Source organism: Pelodiscus sinensis, chromosome 18, assembly GCF_049634645.1.
Source record: "Pelodiscus sinensis isolate JC-2024 chromosome 18, ASM4963464v1, whole genome shotgun sequence".
Lineage (NCBI taxonomy): Eukaryota > Metazoa > Chordata > Testudines > Trionychidae > Pelodiscus > Pelodiscus sinensis.
Window position 1 is genome coordinate 19,734,950 of NC_134728.1, and position 19,438 is coordinate 19,754,387.

Consider the following 19,438-nt stretch of genomic DNA (forward strand, 5'->3'; position numbering starts at 1 on the left):
TACCCCATCCCCAAATGCTTCTAACAATTACATTCCCATTAAAAGTTGCCCTTGGGTGTTTAATGGTTATTATTCACTGCCAGCTGAAGACACTGTTTTTGCAAAGTACAGCAAATCCTGGAAGCAGATCATACACCAGGATGTGACCAGCCTTGAAAAGCTTGAAGAGACTTCTATCTTTTGTACGGAGTGAAAATGATGCTTCCAGGTAGAGCCCTGCATGAATATAGCATTGGTATCTGCAGCCACATCTGCCAAAATGATATATGGATAGCCACGTCCATACCCACGGATGCAGATCCTCACAGATGTAAAGGGGATATCCACAGATTTACAGGGTTCTAGATACAAAATTTGTATCTGCATCCACATCTGCAAAAATGAGCCACAGATATCCGTAATCACATCCAAGGAAGCAGATACCCGTGGCTAACTGCAGATTTGCAGGGCTCTACTTCCAGGAGAGCCTGGAGAGTTGCCTAGCTCTCACCCTATGTCTGGTTACCTGGAGCTCCTTAAAGCAAAGGACAGTTACCAAAATGACCATGACTATGCAGAGGAGACGGGGTAATGCCAGCGTGGGAGCGATTGTGTTTCTGAGCATTCCAAGAGCTAGGACAGACAGTTTGAACTCAGTGCTCATATCGTCCATGTAAAGCCCGGCCTCTTGTCCCCCACCTGCCTGCCCAGGGCTCACTAACGACAGCGCAAGGTGTTTTATTGATCACATTGATCCTGGCTGAGTATTCCCCAGTACTCTCTCTACTCCAAATTCCTGTACCAGGAGCACACAGTGGACTTTGTGTAACAGCTAAGAAGCAGTTTTTTCTGTGCATGTTTCCATGTCCAGCTTAGCAATGAAGAAGGGATGTGGCTCAGATTGCTATAGGGCCCCACAGACCCTAAAGTGGGAAATCAGTGTGCGCGATTTGTGTCTGTTCTTCCCTTTGCACATTTATACAGGCAGCGAGTGGCATCTCTGCATGTACCTGGCTACCAAACACACACAACCCATCAGTGTCTGACGACTGTAGGTGACCAGCAAGACATACCTTGTCCTCCTGGCCCTCTGACATTCACTGAATTGCTGCTGGTGAGCTTGAGTATCCAGTCCTACATGGGGTGTGTCTCTGCCTTTTTTCAGGCATTGTCTCTCTCTTTGGAAATTCCCTGCTCTTGCTGGTGGCCTATCGGAAGAGATCCATTTTGAAACCTGCTGAATTCTTCATTGTGAACCTGGCTATCAGTGACCTGGGCATGACGGTGACACTCTTCCCATTTGCCACGCCATCCTTCTTTGCACACAGGTAGCTCGTTTACACGGCCTTTAACAGGGATTTCGCCGGGTCTCAGTTTGCAAATCCTGCGTGGAGCAGGAGTGGGACTGAAGGGTGGAGCCAAAGTCTGAGCACCATCACACCAGTGTAAGTTTGGAAAAATCCCATTGGAGGCAAGAGAGTTACACAGAGGAAAGTGGGAGAAAAGAGTGGCCCTAGATTTTTCCTAATGGGAACTCATGCTCTTCTCTGGGAATAGGGATCATTCTCAAGGAAGAGCGCCGCATGAAACTGGATATGAGCCACCTCAACAGATAGAGCCATCCCCTCCCCTTCCCTCTCCTCGCCAACTCCCTCCTGGGACATAAGCTAGTGCTGCTGGCTGTACAGAGACCACCATGTCTGCTCCTCTCAGAGGCAGGGGCTCCAGTTCGAGTCCATTTGAATCCATGTGGCATTGTGGGGAAGAGTCATACAATTGGTCCATGAGCTGTAGGTCCCCTGCTCTGGAGCCTGGCCACTCCGCAGGACACGGCAACAAGCATCAGGCTCAGCTCGGGTATGAAAACATCCCCACCTGCTCAGCCTCAGGCTAGGTCGTCTCTGCTCACCTCCCTCCTGCTGGCTGGCCCCACCTCGCTGCTTGCTGGGTGGGGTGATGAGTCGCAGCACCTCTCTCTGCAGCACACGCTGCACCACACCACACCAGCCTCACAGCCAGAGACAGATCATGAGCATGGGATTTAGAGAGCAGGAAGCCCCCCTCCGCCCCCCCCAGTCAGGCCCAGGCCAAGCCTCCAGGCCGTGCCGTGCAAAGTGTTGGATTTGGGGGAAACCATTTTCAGAACTGACCTGACACTTTGCAGTTGGGTTGGTGAGCTCAGATCAGGTTTGGGTCTAGGTTGGGCTTTAAAATTAGGTCCAAGCAGACCTCTAATATGGCTCCCTCCTTTGGCAGGTGGTATGGCAGTGAGGAGGGGGGGGGGGGAAGAGAAATGCTACAGTACCTGCTGGTTCCCTATTTAAATGGAGCTTTGCTCGGATAAAACCTTTCAGCCTTGTGCAATGTTTGCCCAACACTACACACTACCAATCACCTTTTGAGGGTGGTAGTGTGGACCAATAGGTAGGACATGGGACTGGGAGGCAAGAGACTTGAGATTATTTCCATCTCTGCCACTGACTCGCTGTGTGACATGGGGCAAGTCACTTCGCCTCAGTTTTCCCCCCCATTTGTAAAATGGGGCTGATGATAGTAACCAGCCTTTGTAAAGATCTTTGAAGTCTGTGGATGAAGAGTGCTCTGTAAGTGCTATTATTACTTCCTTGTCACTCAGATATTCATGTCCAAAGAGTTAAACTGTTTCAGCAAATGCAGTTTATAGGTATAGCCGCATGTATGAACAGCTAATCAAGATAATTTGTATTCACAATAACTTCATTTGTGCTCATAGCCATGGTAATTGTGCGTGTAATGTAGGGGCACAGTCATGTGCCCAACTCCTTAGTCAATCAGGCCCTAGGTATTTATTTCCCCAATCTGTTGCAGCCGCAAGAAGCAATCGATGTAGTTTTGTTTCCCGGGTCAAACCATGAGATGGAGGAATGCCAAGCTTCTGCAGTTGGGGGTCTGGTTTGAAATGCTGGGAGGGAAAGACTCATGTGACTCTATGAACTGCACAGAACAACTCAGACAAGTTCCCTCCCACCACGTCACAAGAAGTGCAAGCGCAGCACTTGATGTAAACGTGAAGGTTTTGATTTTACTTAATCATTTTTTCCCTTCCAGATGGCTGTTTAACCATGCGGTGTGCACATTCTACGCATTCTCTGGCATGTTCTTTGGCCTCTGCAGTCTTACCAGCCTGACAGTGCTAAGCACGGTTTGCTGCCTGAAGGTCTGTTATCCAGCATGTGGTAGGTGCTGGGACATGTAACTTCGTTACTCTCACCTCCTTGTTACACCGCCAGTAACTCATTCCATCTTCCCCATTCTTTCACAATTAGGTTGGTCACAAATCTCTTGGCAACCTCGCTCTGGAAAACTCTCCATTAGGGAACATACTCATAAACATTTTAAATTACCCTAATTAACACAAGCAATAATACCACAGCTACTAGTTTTCCTCTTTTAATTTGTGTATGTAAATTCATCACCATCCCATTTACTGTTTGGTGCCATACAATCAACGCAGCAGGTCCTTAGATGTGTGGGTGGGAAGAAGTTCAATTTATTATGTCCCAGCCCCTAATTAAATAAGGGGATGTGTTTGAGCCCCAGTATCCCTGCCATGTGCTAATTGTACATGCAACAAGGTCTCAAAGCTTCCAGAGAACTTTGGGGTGTGACTCAGCAGTCACTTTCCAAAAGCCAATTCCTGGGTATGCCAATGTGTTTCTTGCCCATTTGCCCACATTGCTGTGTGACTTTTGTTTGTTAGGATCAGACTAGGTAGGATTTCATAGACTGTTTCAGGGCAGGCAATTCCACATTAGTCTGAGTGCTGGGCTGCAGATAAAAACAGTTACTGCATGTGTGAGCTCCTGCCTTAACATGAGCACACATTGCATGCAGGGCCAGCCTCAGGGTTTATGGGGCTCTATGCAGTACTATTAAAATTGTGCCCCTTTGCCTGATGGCAGCCTAGGAGAGCAGTTTTTTAGAGATGTGATTTTATAATGATCGCAAATGAAATATTTTTAAAACAAATTTTAAACCAAGGTCTTGTCAACTAACACAGTAAATTGACAGGATATACTTGGGATTGGCAAATGCCTGTTAAATGGCTTCATTGCCACTTGAACAGCTCTTTCACAGGTTGGATATTATGCTAATAGGTCTGTCAGGCTCTCTCACTTGTAAGTTAACTAGATCCTCTCGCAAGGAAGCCGAGCCACAAAACAGGGACAGGAAGATGCAGTGGGTGGACAAGAAGACCCACTGCTGCCCCAAATTTTCAGGTACTCTGTACAAGTGCATATTCTGTGTCTGGGTCAGGTTGGGTCGGTTTCACGGCTGACTGTCTTTGCCCAGTGGAAACACTACGACGGTCTACACTTGCAGCTTCTTGTGCAAGAACTCTTGCACAAGAAAATGTCCACAGTGCCATGTGAAAGCTGTGCTTTTGCGCAAGAGCACCCATGATAGCGTGGATGCTTTCTTGTGCAAGAAAGCTCTGATGGCCATTTTAGCCATAGGGCTTTCTTGCGCAAGAAATCCCTGCAGAGCGTCCACACTGCCCTCTTGTGCAAGATCTCCTGTGCAAGAGGGCTTACACCTGTTATAAAAAAAAAAAAGAAAGCATAGCTCTTGTACAAGGAGCCCTCTCTTACCACGCTGTACTGTAAATTTACTTGCGGAAGAGCAGGCGGGCAGTGTGGACGCTCTGCAGATTCTTGCGCAAGAACGGCTGTACTTGTGCTAGAAGCTGTGAGTGTAGACATAGCCTACATGTCCGCTCTAGGACATTTCCGGGTTCTAGAGTTGCCAATTTTGATTCGATGTATTCTTGGAGGTTGTCACATGACAATCTTTAATTAAAGATTAATCCTTAACACCTGGAGATTCCAGCACACTTCTGGAGGGCTGTCAATCCTACTGTTAGCCATATGGCTGATGCTGTGCAAGACAGAAATAAGGAGAAAATCATAGCTGGATTTGTGCAGATTGATCCTTATGACACATTACACTACAGAGATCGCAAATGAAAAATGTGTTCTAGGTACAGACTTTTAGGACTGTACATGCAGAAGTTTGCATGCACTTTCACACCTAATCGGTACACACACTGATTGTGATTGGACATGTAAATGGGGATTGCCATTCTGGGGGATGATTATGAGCCACAGACCCACATTAGGTGTACAGGCAGCACACGCAGAGGAACACTCATAATTCGGTGCATCTGGGCCTTCATTTCCCCTGGACAGAGGGAGCTCAAACTTCTTTTCTCACATATTTCTATGTGAAACATGGAGTGTAGCAGTCTTGTGGGAGAGGCGTTCTTCAAGGTAGGGAAGCCCCATCGGTGGCCCGACTGCATTAGATCAACAGACATGATCAGGGAGTTGGCAACCCCTGTATGCCTCAGGCCCTTAGCAGAACAGTCTCATCCACAGAACAGTTTGGGGCAGCTGCCCCAAGCCCCATGCTTTGGAGGGCCCTGTGGCGACCCCTCAGCCATCCTATGGATGGGATAGTTAGGTTAGCCCCGGGGCCCAGGGCATGGTGGGGGGTTATCTGACAGGCCTGGGACGGGCAGCAGTCGCCATCCCCCTACTCACCACGGTGGTGGGAGACATGGGAAGCAGAGTGGAGCAGGCTGCTGCATCGCTATCTCCCAGCTGGGTCGCTCCGGTCCATGGCAGTGATGGAAAGCAGAGCGCTGCAGCCCTGGCCCACCTCTCCCCCCTAAGCAATGCAGGGCTTAGGGGAGCAGAGCGCAGTGGGCCCAACCTGGGATCGGGTCACTCTGCTTCCTGCCCCTGCACTGACGTGCTGCAACCCAGCTGGGAGATGGCGGCAGAGTGGAGCAGGGTGCTGCATTGCTCCACTTTCCGTGGCTCACTGCAGCAGTGAGTGTGGTGGGGGCTGGACCCTGCTGTTGGCCTAACACCAGGCCACCCGGTAATCCCACGGTCGTGTAGCGTGGGTGGAGGCGGCTTTGGTGAAGGGGTGCAATGGGGATGGGAGGGGCAAAGCAGGAGCAGGAAGAGGCAGAGCAGTGGTAGGGCTTGGGGCAAGGGGTGCAGTGGGGTAGGGTGGCACAGGGGTTGCTCCAGGCACCGCGTCCCCCTAGGGACAGCTCTGATCTTCAATCTGAAATGCCTCAAGTCAATTAACCTTCAGGGCCCAATTCAGGACATAAGCATTTATGGAGAGCCCAGTTCCAATGCCTTAGCCACATGGAGTAGTACCTGACTCCAAGGAGTCACTTGGGGCATGTCTACACAGCAGGGCAAAGAAGTTGAATTAAGCTATGCAACTTGAGTTACACAGTTGACATAGCTCAAACTGAAATAGCTTAATTCGGCTTTTGTCTGTGCAGCAGGAAGCCAAAGGAAGAGCACTCCCCCTTCGACTCCCCCCACTCCTCGTGAAATGAGGGTTACAGGAGTTGGAATAAGAAGTCCTCCAGCTCGACATTATTTGAAATAATAGCTTGCAGTGTAGACGCGTTTTGTTATTTCGGAATAACACTAGTTATTCTGCAGTAACGCTGCTGTGTAGACACTGCTTCCACCGGTTTCTGAGGCTCTTGAATAGTCAGATGCTAGCCCATGGGAGTAAGGGTGGCAGAATCAGGCTCCAAACATGTTAGGAGGCAGGGCTTGTTAAGGGCTGGGATGTCTGGGGGAAGACTGAGTGGGGAGGCAGCTGGGATCCTTAGTTGTCCATCTGCAGTTGATTGTCAGAAGGCTACTCTCCATTAAAGTAAAGACTCATGCTCCCATCCCTGCCCAAGCACCAGCACTGCTCCTCCATACAGCCACCAGGGCAGTGAGCCCAGGGGCACCAGAAAAAACAACAGTCTGGACTTTTCTGGCAAAGGGGTGAGTTTTAGCTAGTGCCCAAGGAAGGAGCTTCCATAGCAGGGCCAGGGGACACTAGAGGGTTAGAGCTGTTCTCATAAGCGCATGAGGAGGAGGGATGGCAGATGTAGTCATGGTGGGTAACAGCCACCTTCTACCCCACTTCAACCCCACAGTGGGGGTCATATACGGGTAGAGCCCTGCAAATCCAAGGATCTTTGCTTTATATCTGTCACTATCTGCAGCTGCAACTCATTTTTGCCAATACAAATATTGCATCTGGAGCCCTTCCCACTTGCAGAGATCCGCAGGTAGCCACCTCTGCGGACGTGGATCCGCCTCTGCGGACGTGGTTATTTGCCGGTCATGTCTGCAGAGGCAGATACCAATTCTGTATCCATGCAGGGCTGTAGGTGAGGGCCTCAGGAAGACCAGTTGCCTATGGGAGCCTGGGAATCCTCTGCATGCTCTGGAGAGGGGCTCCCTGTCTGCTCTAGATATGACAGTGCAGTGGGCAGCTGAGGACGGCTGGAGGAAGAGCTACTGGACACACACACACACACACACACACACACACACACACACACACACACCCACCCTGCCTCCCCCAAGAGGAGGGCTTGAGCCAGGGGCTGTGGCACAGCAAAGGCAAGTTAGTGGTGGCTGCACAGAGGCTGCAGGCTGGGCTAAATTCCATTAAGCCTTTGGGCAGGGAGGGTGAGTTTCATAACATGAGACAGTAATTGACATAACATTCACCCCAGTAGGAACATTAGTCTCATAGGGGTGTATTTTAAGGAGATTGCTTCATGAAGCAATAAAACGAGTGGTGCACACTACAGCCTAAGCCTCTATACATAGGCACATTGTAGTGAGCGTATGCCAGCATTGTGCATGCAGATGAGGCATGGGGCATGAAAATCTGGCTCTAAATTGTTGCTATTTTTCTAACCATAGTATTGCAAGAAAGTGTCATATTTCCCCTATGGCTGTATCAGGATGGCACGGAGAGCTGGTCTAACTGTGAGAAGTTGAGCGCCGACCTTTTATTTTGATCCACCATTGGCAAATTTAACGCTGGGTAATAACTAACATTGCTGGCCCAAGTGCACAATGGGACAACTCCCTTTGGCAGCACCATCTTCACCTTCACCTGTAGTTTCTAGATGCTAATCTAACTGCTTGCAACTCCACCCAAATTTGGGTGTGAATCAGGTAGTTAAAGAGACATACTTAGAGTTGTACCTGCAGTTCATGGTCTGGGTACAAAAAACAAACACACACACACACACCCACCCAACCTCCCTCCCCCTACCCACCAAAACACACCGGGTACAAATCACATCCAAAGGGCAGCTGAGGTCTAGATACCTGTCTAGACACGTATCCTAGATGTTTTTATACTGTCCTGAAGGAATGACTTACATTTTCTCATTCAGACAGCTGAACCTGTCAACCAAGGTATATCTTCACAGATTTTGGATTTCAGACAAATATGAATATCATAAAGCCCAACCATATTAACTTGATTTTCAGACAGATCCTCCAAGATATAGTCTCCAATAAATAAATGTAGCAGCCCAGGAAGGACCCAAGTAGCTCATTTCAGTCACTTGTTGAACGTGTCTCCATCTTGTGCCAGAGTTTGGTGGATTGGTGATTTACCCACCCACAAATGCACAGCAACATACTTCTGCAATGGAGGTCCTGGGAAGGGAAGCCCAGGCCTGTCCACAAAGCAGCGTCTCAATGGAAACCATGATGCTGGGTTATTAGAGCCTGATGTGGCACCAATGAAGTCCAAACAAGTGCCTACATTGGTGTCCCTCTTGATGATGTAGAAGTACCTGATGAACAGGCTGATCATGAGCTTATGCAGCCCTTGACCTAAGCCTTAGGCAACCAGTGGCAGCTGCCTGAACCCTGCTTGGGAGCACGTCCCTCCAGACAGATTGGAAATGTGCCCTCTGTTCTATCAGGCACGTCCCTTCTCAATTAGGGATGTAAAAAGTCACTTAAAAATGTAACTGGGTAACCACTAAAAACCACGTGCTGTGGGCTCAAGCTTAAATAAGCTTTATCCTGCAGAGCCTCCAGCGAAGCCTCTCTGGAAGCCAGTGTGTGGCCTGAGGCAAGAGAGCTGGGTGGGCTCTCCATGGACAGGGGCTGCTCTGGCCAATTGTCTGGAGCAGCCCCAGCCTACAGAGGACACCATGGGGCTGGAGCAGCCCTTTGCCCAGGGTTGGCAGGGAGCTGCTCCAGCCCTTACTGGTTAACCCAAGCTGGCAAACCTCATCCATTAAGGGTGAGGCTTACCAGGTAACCATTTACACCCCTAGTCTCAATACTTCTCTTCCCCCCCCCCCCATACTCTCCCCATCCCAGCAACAGTGGGAGGAAACAGAACCAAAAGGAGAGAAGAAATTTTCCTGCCAGCTTTAAAATTCACACACAAAGTTTCCCAGTGAACTTTGTTTGGCAAGTGCCACGAGTGGTCACATTCTTTGATTTGAGAGGCACAAGGCAATGGCAGCCTCACACTTTCACACACACCCCAGGGGCCGGATCCCAGATGCACAGAAATACTGACTGCAGAAACACCCAATATGTGTGTGCCAAATGGCTATTCACTCGCCGGGAGGCACGTTTTTGGTCTCTTTGGAGAGCTAGCCCTTAGTGGTAGCAGAAAGTGACTCTTGGGAACTAGAGTAGGGACGTGTGGATTCTAGTTCCATTTCTGCCAATGTCTCCCCATGGTACACTGGCAGCAGTAATTTGATTGTTTGTGTTTCTGCCAGCTGTATAATGGAGATAATAAATAGTGACCTGCTATTTGGGGATTTGCAATGATTAATCGTTTGTATGTAAAGTACTTTGGAAGAAATGAAGGACACTAGCGAAGTGCCACTGTTACTTAACGCATTACTTGATGCAAGTCAGAGCCAAACTTTCCGTTGAGTTCTCATTAATTCATGTCAGGATAGGGCCTCCATACTGCACAATGTAGCTCCCTCCTTCACCACAGCTAGGCTGGTACCTGCACACTCAACTGCCTGTCTGCAGGGAGACACTGACTTGCTTGCAAACTTTAACAGATGCATGACGGGGGAGGGACACAAAGCAGATGTTCTATAGAGGCAAACAATCCCATGCAGAGAGACAGCACTGGAAGGAAATCGCCTCAGTTAAGCAGCCAGCACAAAGCTTATGGGATCACTTTTTATAGCTGCAGAAATTGATCACAAAAGGTGGGGAAAAAAAGAGAGATTAAATTTGGCCATTAAAAGGCAGACATCTTTTCCCTCTGCAATTTCTGTTTCTGCTCTCTAGATTATTACTGCACTTGGTTATGTGGCTTCTCAAGCTTATCTTTTTCTGTAATGCACTTGTGCATTTTCCACTAGGAAATGACTAATCTCAGCATATTTTTAATTGCTTCGTTTCAAAGAAAAGTTATTTCAACATATGTCTGAAGATTGGGCTCTTTAAAATTAAGCCCTTAGAAGATGAGAGAGTTTAGGATTTAGGGGAGGGGGAGGGAGCAGAGAAAAAGCCAACTCGTGTTTCATTGACTGGGTTTTCTGAAGAAAACTCTGATAAGGCTGTTGATTTAAATTTACATAAAAGTTCTGATCTCTACGTTTCCAGATGCAAATCCCCCAAGGCACCTCCCCCAAATCCTTATCTGTGTCAAGGAAAATGGCCGTAGAGCTCACTCATTCTCATCTCTTCCTGTAAGCGGGCTAAGGGCCACTCCATGGGACACTGAACCATACCCACTCAGTATGTGGGCTATATGTACACAGGCCATTTCAATGGACTCCATCCCAAATTCGTGCATAGTAAACTCCACCTCCTTTCCCTGGGTAGGTAAGCCCTAGAAGGCAAGGAATAGGGGAAAGGGACTATTACAAAGTATAAGTGCTTGGTCCAGGTTTAATATAAATGCTGATTGACTGGCAATGCTCACCAGGTCTCGCATGTGAGACTAATAGATCTCACTGGGGTATGTCTCCTGTTACCTCACTTTCCCCTGGTTATGTATTTCACCATGAATGCTATAGGCCACCCATTCTGTGGAAGAGGAAGGCCAGGCTTTCTACCTGTTAGCCAGTCAGGGTTTTACCCACTAACTGGGGCACGTCATTCCTCTTTCCTCCTGGGCCTCATTTTTCCAGCCTGTCAGATGAGACTAAGAGCACATTACACTGCAGGGCTTAATTTAGGACAGGGCTCAGCCCCAGCACTTCTAAGCTTGGCAGGTCATAGTCCCGGCACCTCTGTGCTTGGTGCATCAGTTATGAACGTTAAAAAGGTGCTCAGGCCCCAGCACCTCTTTCAAAACAAAATTCAGCCCTGCTGTATTGCCCCGCCCAGCAGTGAGACCCACAGGCTCGCTGGGCCCCTGGCCAAGGTGGGGAGGGGCATGCTCTGTGCCCCAGAAGGGGAGGGGCCTCAAGTGGAAAGGACGGGGTTGGAGCAAGGCAGCCTTCAGCACTGCCCAGACAGCACCATGCTCCCTGCTCCCCACAGCACTCCAGCAGTGATTTAAGGCCTGTGGCTCCAGCCGCCGCTGCTGCACTAGTGGTGGTGGTCAGCATCTCCAGGACCTTCTCTATTGCTGGGCCCAGGAGCAGTTGTCCCCTTTGTTCCTCACCCCTATCAGTGGGCCTGCTGCCCAGAGCTTGGTGACGCTTCCCTGGTTAGTATTTGTTCAAGTCTGAGGTCCTCCGCTCATTGCTGATTGCAGTTCTCCACCAGGCAGCTCTCTGCAGTGCCGTGGCTGATCGGTGCTCCTGAGCTAAAGCGTACTGTGCACGGTGTCCATGGAGACGTGCTCCTGGCTGGACGCAAGGCAGAGTGGTGACTGGCAGGCAGCAAGGCCTTAGGCCAGAGTGTGTTACGCTCCTAGAGCTTCCCGTAACAATCAGCATCTCAGCTCCTCTCCCTGGAAGATTCACTCCGCAACAACCAGCTACTAACAGCTTATTGTTCTCTCCCATGTGGAGTTACACCAGGGGTAACTTTAACCCACTGGAGCTAGGATCATGTGCCTGCAAACTGTAATGTCTTCAAGCCTACATTTCCAGAAGGCCTCCTGATTTGTACCAGAAGCTGATAGGACTGCTGTGGAACAGCTCTCGTCCTACCTTGTGGGACGCTTAGAGAGAATGCTGGTAGGCAAATCTTCCTCCCCGTTCAGACTGAGTTCCTGTGGAGTCCCACAAAACTCAGACCCCCTTCTCCAGCTCTTTGGAGGCATTGTGGGAAACTATGAAATGCCATAGCCGCTAATGCCAAAACACAGAGAGGATGTCATCTGTGCATCATTGTAAATAGCTCCGTCGCCTTCCGCCTGGTGGGACAAGAACCAAGCATAACACAGAGGACGGAAACATTGTAGACACCTATCTACCACCTTCACCTTGCCCTGGCTCAAAGGGGTCTGCTGAAGACTGTTACATCAGCGCTCCGGGGCGGCGGGCTGCTGAGAAGTGCGCACCATAGGATGACCACACACACACCTCATTCACATGTGAGCAGCCAGAGAACTGCACCTCCTCTCAGCAAGAGGCCTGGTTGCAGAGACGGAAGCCCTCTAGCCCTCCAGGCTGGGTGCTGGCCACAGGCTTCATCTAGAGACAAGGGCTTGGACATCGGGAAAGCTTGAAGCCTTTACCAACTCCAGAGCACAGCAGCCTTCTTCTCACCAGCCACCCGGAGTTACCACTCTGGATCCCGGTGGAACTCTGCATCGAATTCAAGGTCTCAGAGTTAAGCTCCAAAGCCTTGCCTGGGATCGTCCTGGGATACTTCACAGAGCCCCTTCCTGTAACAATGACCTTCCAGTCCCTCCACAGCTGCTTTCCTCAGGGTCTTGGAAGTTGATACAGGGCCAAGGCTTTGGCACACCTTACTGGAGAAGGCCAGAGTCAGTCTCATGCTCAGAACCCAGAGGGACAGACTGGTGTACCCGTGCATGTAGTTCTCATGACGGGGCCCTCCACCAAACTCCTGCAGCCCGCTGCCTTTGGTCTGCCATAGTGCACAGTTTCCTTGTTACAGCCAGCCTTGCTAGAGTGGGGGACCTAATCTGCTATTCTCCATCCTGTGACTAATATCTAGACAAATGGACATGAGTGGCACACATCAAGAAGCCCTACTGCTTGGGGCTGGAGCTTTCCATCAGCATGGACAATAAGGGACACAGGCTCAAAGGGCTTCTGAAAGTATTTGCAGGTGTAGCAGCGGATGTGTGTAAATCCAGTTCCATGCACAGAGGTGCACACTATTTACTGTGCATTAAACACCGCATTGCCAGAGGCCCTTTGAAAACACGGTCCTGAGCCCATGGACATTTAAAGGTCCAGAGTGCAAAGCTTTGTCTAAAGCCTTTGGTGGAGTAGTTGCCAACCCTCTCTCCCAGAGTACCTCAGAAAACGAAAGCAGAGAGCAACAGTTCTTCAAGAAATGCTACTGACTGAGCTAAGAGCAGTGGGGGAGGGGAAGGAGCCTCCTCTAAGGGCAGTTTTGTTTGTACCAAAAAAAAAAAAAAAAAAATTAAAAATACAAATACAAATAAAATCTCCTCAGTCCTTAAGAGCCTTTGCTACTAGCAGGGAAAGCAGCATGTACCCGCAGACATGCCTTGAGTGGAGGAGTAGGAGATAAGTTCTGGTCTTAGCTCTGCCTCCTGCCCAAGGTGACAGGCAAGTCGCCTGGCTGTGCCCCAGTTTCACTATCTTTACAAGGAGGACTCACCCCTTTTCTAAGTCTGCTCTGCCAGAAATGCCCAGGGAGAGGGGTGGTTCGTGGGTAGGGCCTATTCTAGATCAATGCCCTGCATGTTGGGCTGGCTCAGAGAAATGGCTCCAGATTCCAGGCCTTTTCGGAAAGCCAACCCACCAGAACGCAGGGAGGTCAGCCTCAGCCCTGGTCTTCGAATGCCTGCCAACAGCTGCCATTTCTCTCTTGCAGGCAATAAGTTCTCCCCCACCCATGCTGGAGTCCTGCTACTGTGTGTCTGGGCGTACGCCCTTGTCTTTGCCGTAGCTCCTCTGGCCAACTGGGGCAGTTATGGCCCAGAGCCCTACGGGACAGCTTGTTGCCTGAAGTGGAAAGCTACGACCAGGGAGGCAGTGATCTACATCGTGGCGCTCTTCGTCTTCTGTTACCTCTTCCCCTGCCTCCTGATCCTCTTCTCCTACTCACTCATCCTGTGGACTGTGAAAGTGGCCCGAAGAGCCGTGAAGCAGCACATGTCACCGCAGAGCAAAGCCAACAGTGTGCACGGCTTGATTGTAAAGGTAGGGCAAGCGGGTGGGCGAGCAGCAGAGACAGCATAGGGGCTTTGCAGGGGCGCTCACCCCAGGTGGGGAAAGCATTACTAAGGGGATACAGTGCAGACTGGGATGCTGGACCCCATGAGGCCAGGACAATCCCCTTTCTGTGCCTCCGTTTTCCTACCTGTAAAATGGGGATGATACTCTCTGGTTGCCCAACTCTTAAGGCAGCACATAAGTAAGGGTGAGATACTGGAAATCCCCTCCCCTAAAAACCAGAGGTTAAAATGAGCTGGTACCAGCTAGTACAGCGAACCAGTAAGAAAACTGGCCAAAGCATTCACTACTGGCTTATTTTCACCTCTTGTTGCTTCCTCTCCGGGATGCCTGGGCTCATACCTTCCAGCCAGGACCAAGCTGCTGATGGGGAGGGGCCGGGGTAGCTTTGCTGTGGGCTCCCTCTGGAGCTGCAGCTCCCTCATTGCTGTGTGTGCTGCTGCCACCCCCAGACCACCAACTCCTCCCTCCCAGACAGCTCCTGCAGCCTGGCAACACAGCAGCTGCTGAGGCTGGAAATATTCCTGGAAGTGCTGGGCTTCTCCACCTGCCAACCCCCCTCCTCCTTGCCGCATGCTGGAGAGGAACCATGGCTGCTGCTGCATGAAGGTGGGGGGAGGGGAGAGCTCGGGGTGGTGGAGCCCATTGCTTTGGCCATGATTGGAAAGGGCAGGAGTGGGTTGGACTGGTGCAGGATCCCATGCTGTGGAATGGGGCTCAGAGCCTGCGGGGTCTTCTCTTGCACCTGGGCTTAGTGGGGTTGGCTCCCTCCTTCCACATTTCTCTTGAATGTGGTTCTCTCCACCTCCACCCTATGCTATCTGCTTTCCATAGGGAATCCCTTAAGCTGGAGGAGAGGAGAGAATTGTGACAGTGAGTTCGGGCTTTTATTCCAATATTAAAAGTTTAATTCTAGAGCACTGGCAGGAGTAGCTTTAATTTCTGTACCAAAGGCACGCGGAGGAATCCACAAAGTTAAGTGTGTAGGAGAATGGTGCTACGACTGTACTGGTAAGCAATTGAAGTTACTTCCACCTCTTCCTAAAATAATCTTAGGACAACCCTCCCCCCCCCCCAGAACTCCCCATTAGACCAAGAGCCCCAATTTGAGAAATGCTGGTCTCACCTGTGAAAACTATATGGCATACAAGACAGCAGATTTCGTAGGGTGATACCAGGTTTCACAGTCCACAACGTTCACAGCCGTGGATTTGGTAGGGCCCTATTGATACACCTCTTGTAGGGGCTGGAAGAGCTTGCAGGGGACCAGACTCTGATCTCTCACTGCTGTGACCCTCTAGTGCAGCTGGAAGGCCTGTCCAGGTCATTGGTTGAAGACGCAGTATGTAGCATTCAACACGATTTGCTTTACTGCAGCACGTCACTAGTACTGCAAGTCCAGCACCTCATGCTTTAGAGTAGTGATTCCCAACCTGGGGCCCAATCATGCGACCTTCAGGGCCATACAGGTAGGATAGACACTGCATGGAGCAGCCCACATAACAGAGCTGTGTGGGCAGTCCGCAGTGGTAAATAGGTTGAGCACCAGAGCAGTGTGCCCTCCTTTCCTCCATGCTGCTGACCAATTGATCATGTTAGGCCATTCCTTTCTAGCCCCAGCAGGGATCAGCTGACGCCAGAAGTATCAGGTTTCATTACCTTTCCTGAGTAACTAGTAGCCAAGATGCCTCAAATACTCCCCAAGACTTGAGGGTTAGATTCTCAAACAAGCTAGGCATGCAAATATATGCATTCACATGGACACTTCGCAACATTCAATGCTCAGTTTACTGCCACTGTTCAATCAAACCAGGTAACACACACAGCACTACGCCTGTAGCTGCTGAATCTATGAAGATCTGGCATATCCAGACAAACTCATCAGAAGACTAAATTCTGAAACCACTTGCTCTGCACTAGAAATAGGTCTGAACCAAAAGCCAGATGCTGTACCATCTAGATGTCAGCCAAAATTTAATCTGAATCCTTGCTCGAAATTTCCTAGCTCTCCCCCTTCTCTTCTTTCAAAGAAGAAACACAGACACTAACGACTCTTCAAATCCTCCTTAGGCACAATGGCAGTCAAGACACATGGTGGAGGATTGGGAAAGTGTAGATAATAAATAATTGACAACATGAAAGTGGGAAGGGAAAAGATGGAGGTTGCCATTTCCTTGCATAGTGACATATGAATGAAACACACAGGCTCATCGACTGAAAGAAATTCTCATTCGATCAGCAACAAATCTTGTCTGAAACTATTCCTTCCCTCCCCCACATTCCCCAGGCACAAAACCTTAAAACAAAAGGGAAGTGAAGGCTGAAAATGTGATTCTCTTCCGTCCCTTTGCATCTCAAAATCTGAGCATCTCCTGACTCTCTAGTGACAGCAGCATCACAGACTGTTTCCAGAGCTGCCTTGATTTGCTGGCAAACATTCTCCTTTTATTATGGAGCAGTTTGGAGCCAGAAAGGCAAAGCCACCTTCACTAGTGACAGATGGAGGCAGCTTCCTGGAGGCCATCTTCAGACATGCTAGGCTCTTGCTCACTGACTCAAACAGTTTGTTTGGAGCTCAGAGTCAAACATTTGAGGGAGTCCATATTTCTGTGCCCCTAAACTAATGAGACTCCTTGAAAGCTTCTGGAAAGTAAAAGTGTTTGCCAAGCCCAATTAATATTCTAGGTGTGTATGTGCGTGGTGCTAGTACAGCCCTTGCCTATCTCCTTTAAAGTCATCTGATGGCTTTGTTTTCCTCTATTAAATTACATTGGAAATAAAAAAGGGCTGTCTTCATGACTCACTATTCCCCAGTCTACATGCTAATACTGTAATTTACCAGGGGCTGGGGGGAGGGAGGGGAAGTCTGCCAAGAGAATTGATGCCCTTTTTAAAGGAAAAAATTTGATTTTCTAACAAACTCAAACATATGTTTGGTATTGGAAGAAGAGTGGACTTGTGAGGAAGCAACTGGGCCAGCACTTAATGGCAGGGCTCTGAGTTAACTTCTTTTGTGCCTTTGTTCTTCATCTGTAAAATGGGAATGAGAATACCCCCACCCCCCCGCTTTCTCTGTAGAACGTATGTTCTTTGGGACAGGAGCTGTCTCTCACTGTGCACGTTGAAGTACAGAGCTGACTTAGGGCTTCTTGGTGTGACTAATACAAGACTTCTTCTGTCCCAAAGAGCTTATGTTCAGCCCACTTGTGCTCTTTCACATCTCCTCACGCTAAGGAAAGCTTCAGGATTCTTACCCTTTCCCCACCAAGTGTCCTGCACTATGTAGAACAAAACAATATGGTTAACGCCATTGAAGGTCTAATATGACTGAGCTGAAACATGCTGCCTTGCTTGGCCTGTGTTGGTTAGGTTGCCGGGTGGCAGGGTAGCCATTTACATACTGCACCTTCCTGCTTGTCCAAGCAGCATGCTGCTTTTTAGATCAGGAGTTTTCAAACACTGGACCATGGCTTGTAAGGGCAAGATGCTAGCTGGCCACAAGATGCTTTGTTTACCTGCCCCTCGGCAGGTACAGGCAATCGCATTCCCATGGGCTGCAGATCACTGTTCCCAGTCCTGGGAGCTGGTGTGGACCAGGACACAGCTTCCCACAGCTCCCACGGGCCAGGAACAGGGACGTGCAACCCCCAGGAGCTGTGATCACCCGTACTGGCGGAGGCACAGGTAAACAAAGCATCTCACAGCTGGCTAGCGGCTTGCCCTTCCAAGCCACCACGCAGAGTTTGAAAAGCCCTGGTCTAGAGCATAGCTATTTAAAGAAACAGGTGAGTAGGGCTCTCAGACTGCATTCAATACACCACTCCCCTGGACATCCACCCCATGTAACCCAGAGGCACAAGACCAGTGAGCAGGAGTGTGATGTCTGCTCTACAGCAAGGCTTTAGCCCCCCCAAGGTCCCAAGTTCAATCCCACCTGCTGATAACCTCTGGGTCCTTCAACATGTAGGCAGGGTTAAAACCTCAGAGCAAGAGAGGGCAGACAGGAGTGCTTACGCTCACACCTGGTTTCATTTCAACAGGCCTCTCTCAGGAGCTATTTCCTGCATTTAGGTCTCCTGACTCCATCCCTATTAGAAGTTTTTGTGGTCTGTTGGTGACTGGGAGGGAGTATTGACAGACAGAGACCCACCTCCTGTTCACGTCCAGGGTATCATTTCCTCCCTTAGATGCATTACTGCAGCTGGGTTGCGAGGAGAAGTTTGAGCCAGAGAGCTGGCTCTGGCCCCTAGGGGCCATGGCTGAATGATTTGGGGTTAAGGTCGATGTATAACCCTCCCCCATCCTCTCCTCACTTAGGGATGCTTACACATGCGATTTTGAGCATAGGCCTGTCTGGTGTGCACTGCAGGAGGGTTGGGGATACTGTGTTCTCTACCATTGTCATTTCCTTTTCTCTTCCAGCTTAGCGTAGCTGTGTGCATTGGATTTCTGGCCGCCTGGACCCCATATGCAATTGTCGCCATGTGGGCAGCCTTTGGAGATGCCAGCCAAGTTCCAGCTCTGGCCTTTGCCCTCTCTGCCGTTTTCGCCAAGTCCTCCACCACCTACAACCCTCTGGTCTACCTGCTCTTCAAACCCAACTTCCAGAAGTTCCTCTCCAAAGAGCTGTCCCTCCTGCAGGCCATCTGCGCCATCCTCTGCTGCAGCCACCACAGTGTCATCCCGCTCCAGTCTTTCCAGACCAGAGAGGCCAGAACCTCTGCCAGGCTCTCCACAGCCTTCCCCGACTCCCCCGGGCCTTGCAGGAACTGCAACGACACTTTCGAATGTTTTAGTAACTATCCTAGGTGCTATAAGCTCACCCAGCAGCCTGCCCCAACAGCCAGGCCTAAGTCCCTGGCAGATGGGCCTGCCTGCCAGCCAGCTCTGAAGAGGAACATGCCGGTCATGGTGCTAGTGACAAGGAAGAAATCGGGAATGGGGACCACAAGCATGGCAGGATCCATTCTGCCGTCAGACATTGTGAAAGATCTTATCTGAGCATCTCGGGAGGCCAGGGTCTCCCAAGCAGGATGAGGCCTCCCACATTCTAGACATCAGGGAATATTTTAGCTCCATATATTTTAAAAAAAATAATCTGTTTATGTGGCAGATGGGCCCTGACCTGCAAAATGCCCTTTATGGGATTCAGAAAAACCATACACCAGCCTTCCATTTTTACTGTTGCAATTCTGGGCCCATAGATTGTCCCTACAAACATGGACAGTGGTCCCTGGGAGTCTGGCCCTCCGTGTATGACAATGATGATGTTTCTATAGCAACAGGCTC

At 49.8% G+C, this 19,438-nt stretch overlaps 1 protein-coding gene across 1 annotated transcript in view; it reads left to right on the top strand.

The window, feature by feature from the left end:
- The window catches only part of LOC102450506 (opsin-5-like), a 51,835-nt gene extending 32,685 nt beyond the window's left edge, over positions 1 to 19,150 (top strand). Inside the window, exons 3-6 of the mRNA XM_075901221.1 lie at positions 1,145 to 1,307; positions 3,067 to 3,194; positions 13,788 to 14,116; positions 18,572 to 19,150. Coding sequence (XP_075757336.1) covers positions 1,145 to 1,307; positions 3,067 to 3,194; positions 13,788 to 14,116; positions 18,572 to 19,150 — 1,199 coding nt within the window. The remainder of the gene's footprint in view (positions 1 to 1,144; positions 1,308 to 3,066; positions 3,195 to 13,787; positions 14,117 to 18,571) is intronic.
- The last annotated feature ends 288 nt before the right edge of the window (positions 19,151 to 19,438 follow it).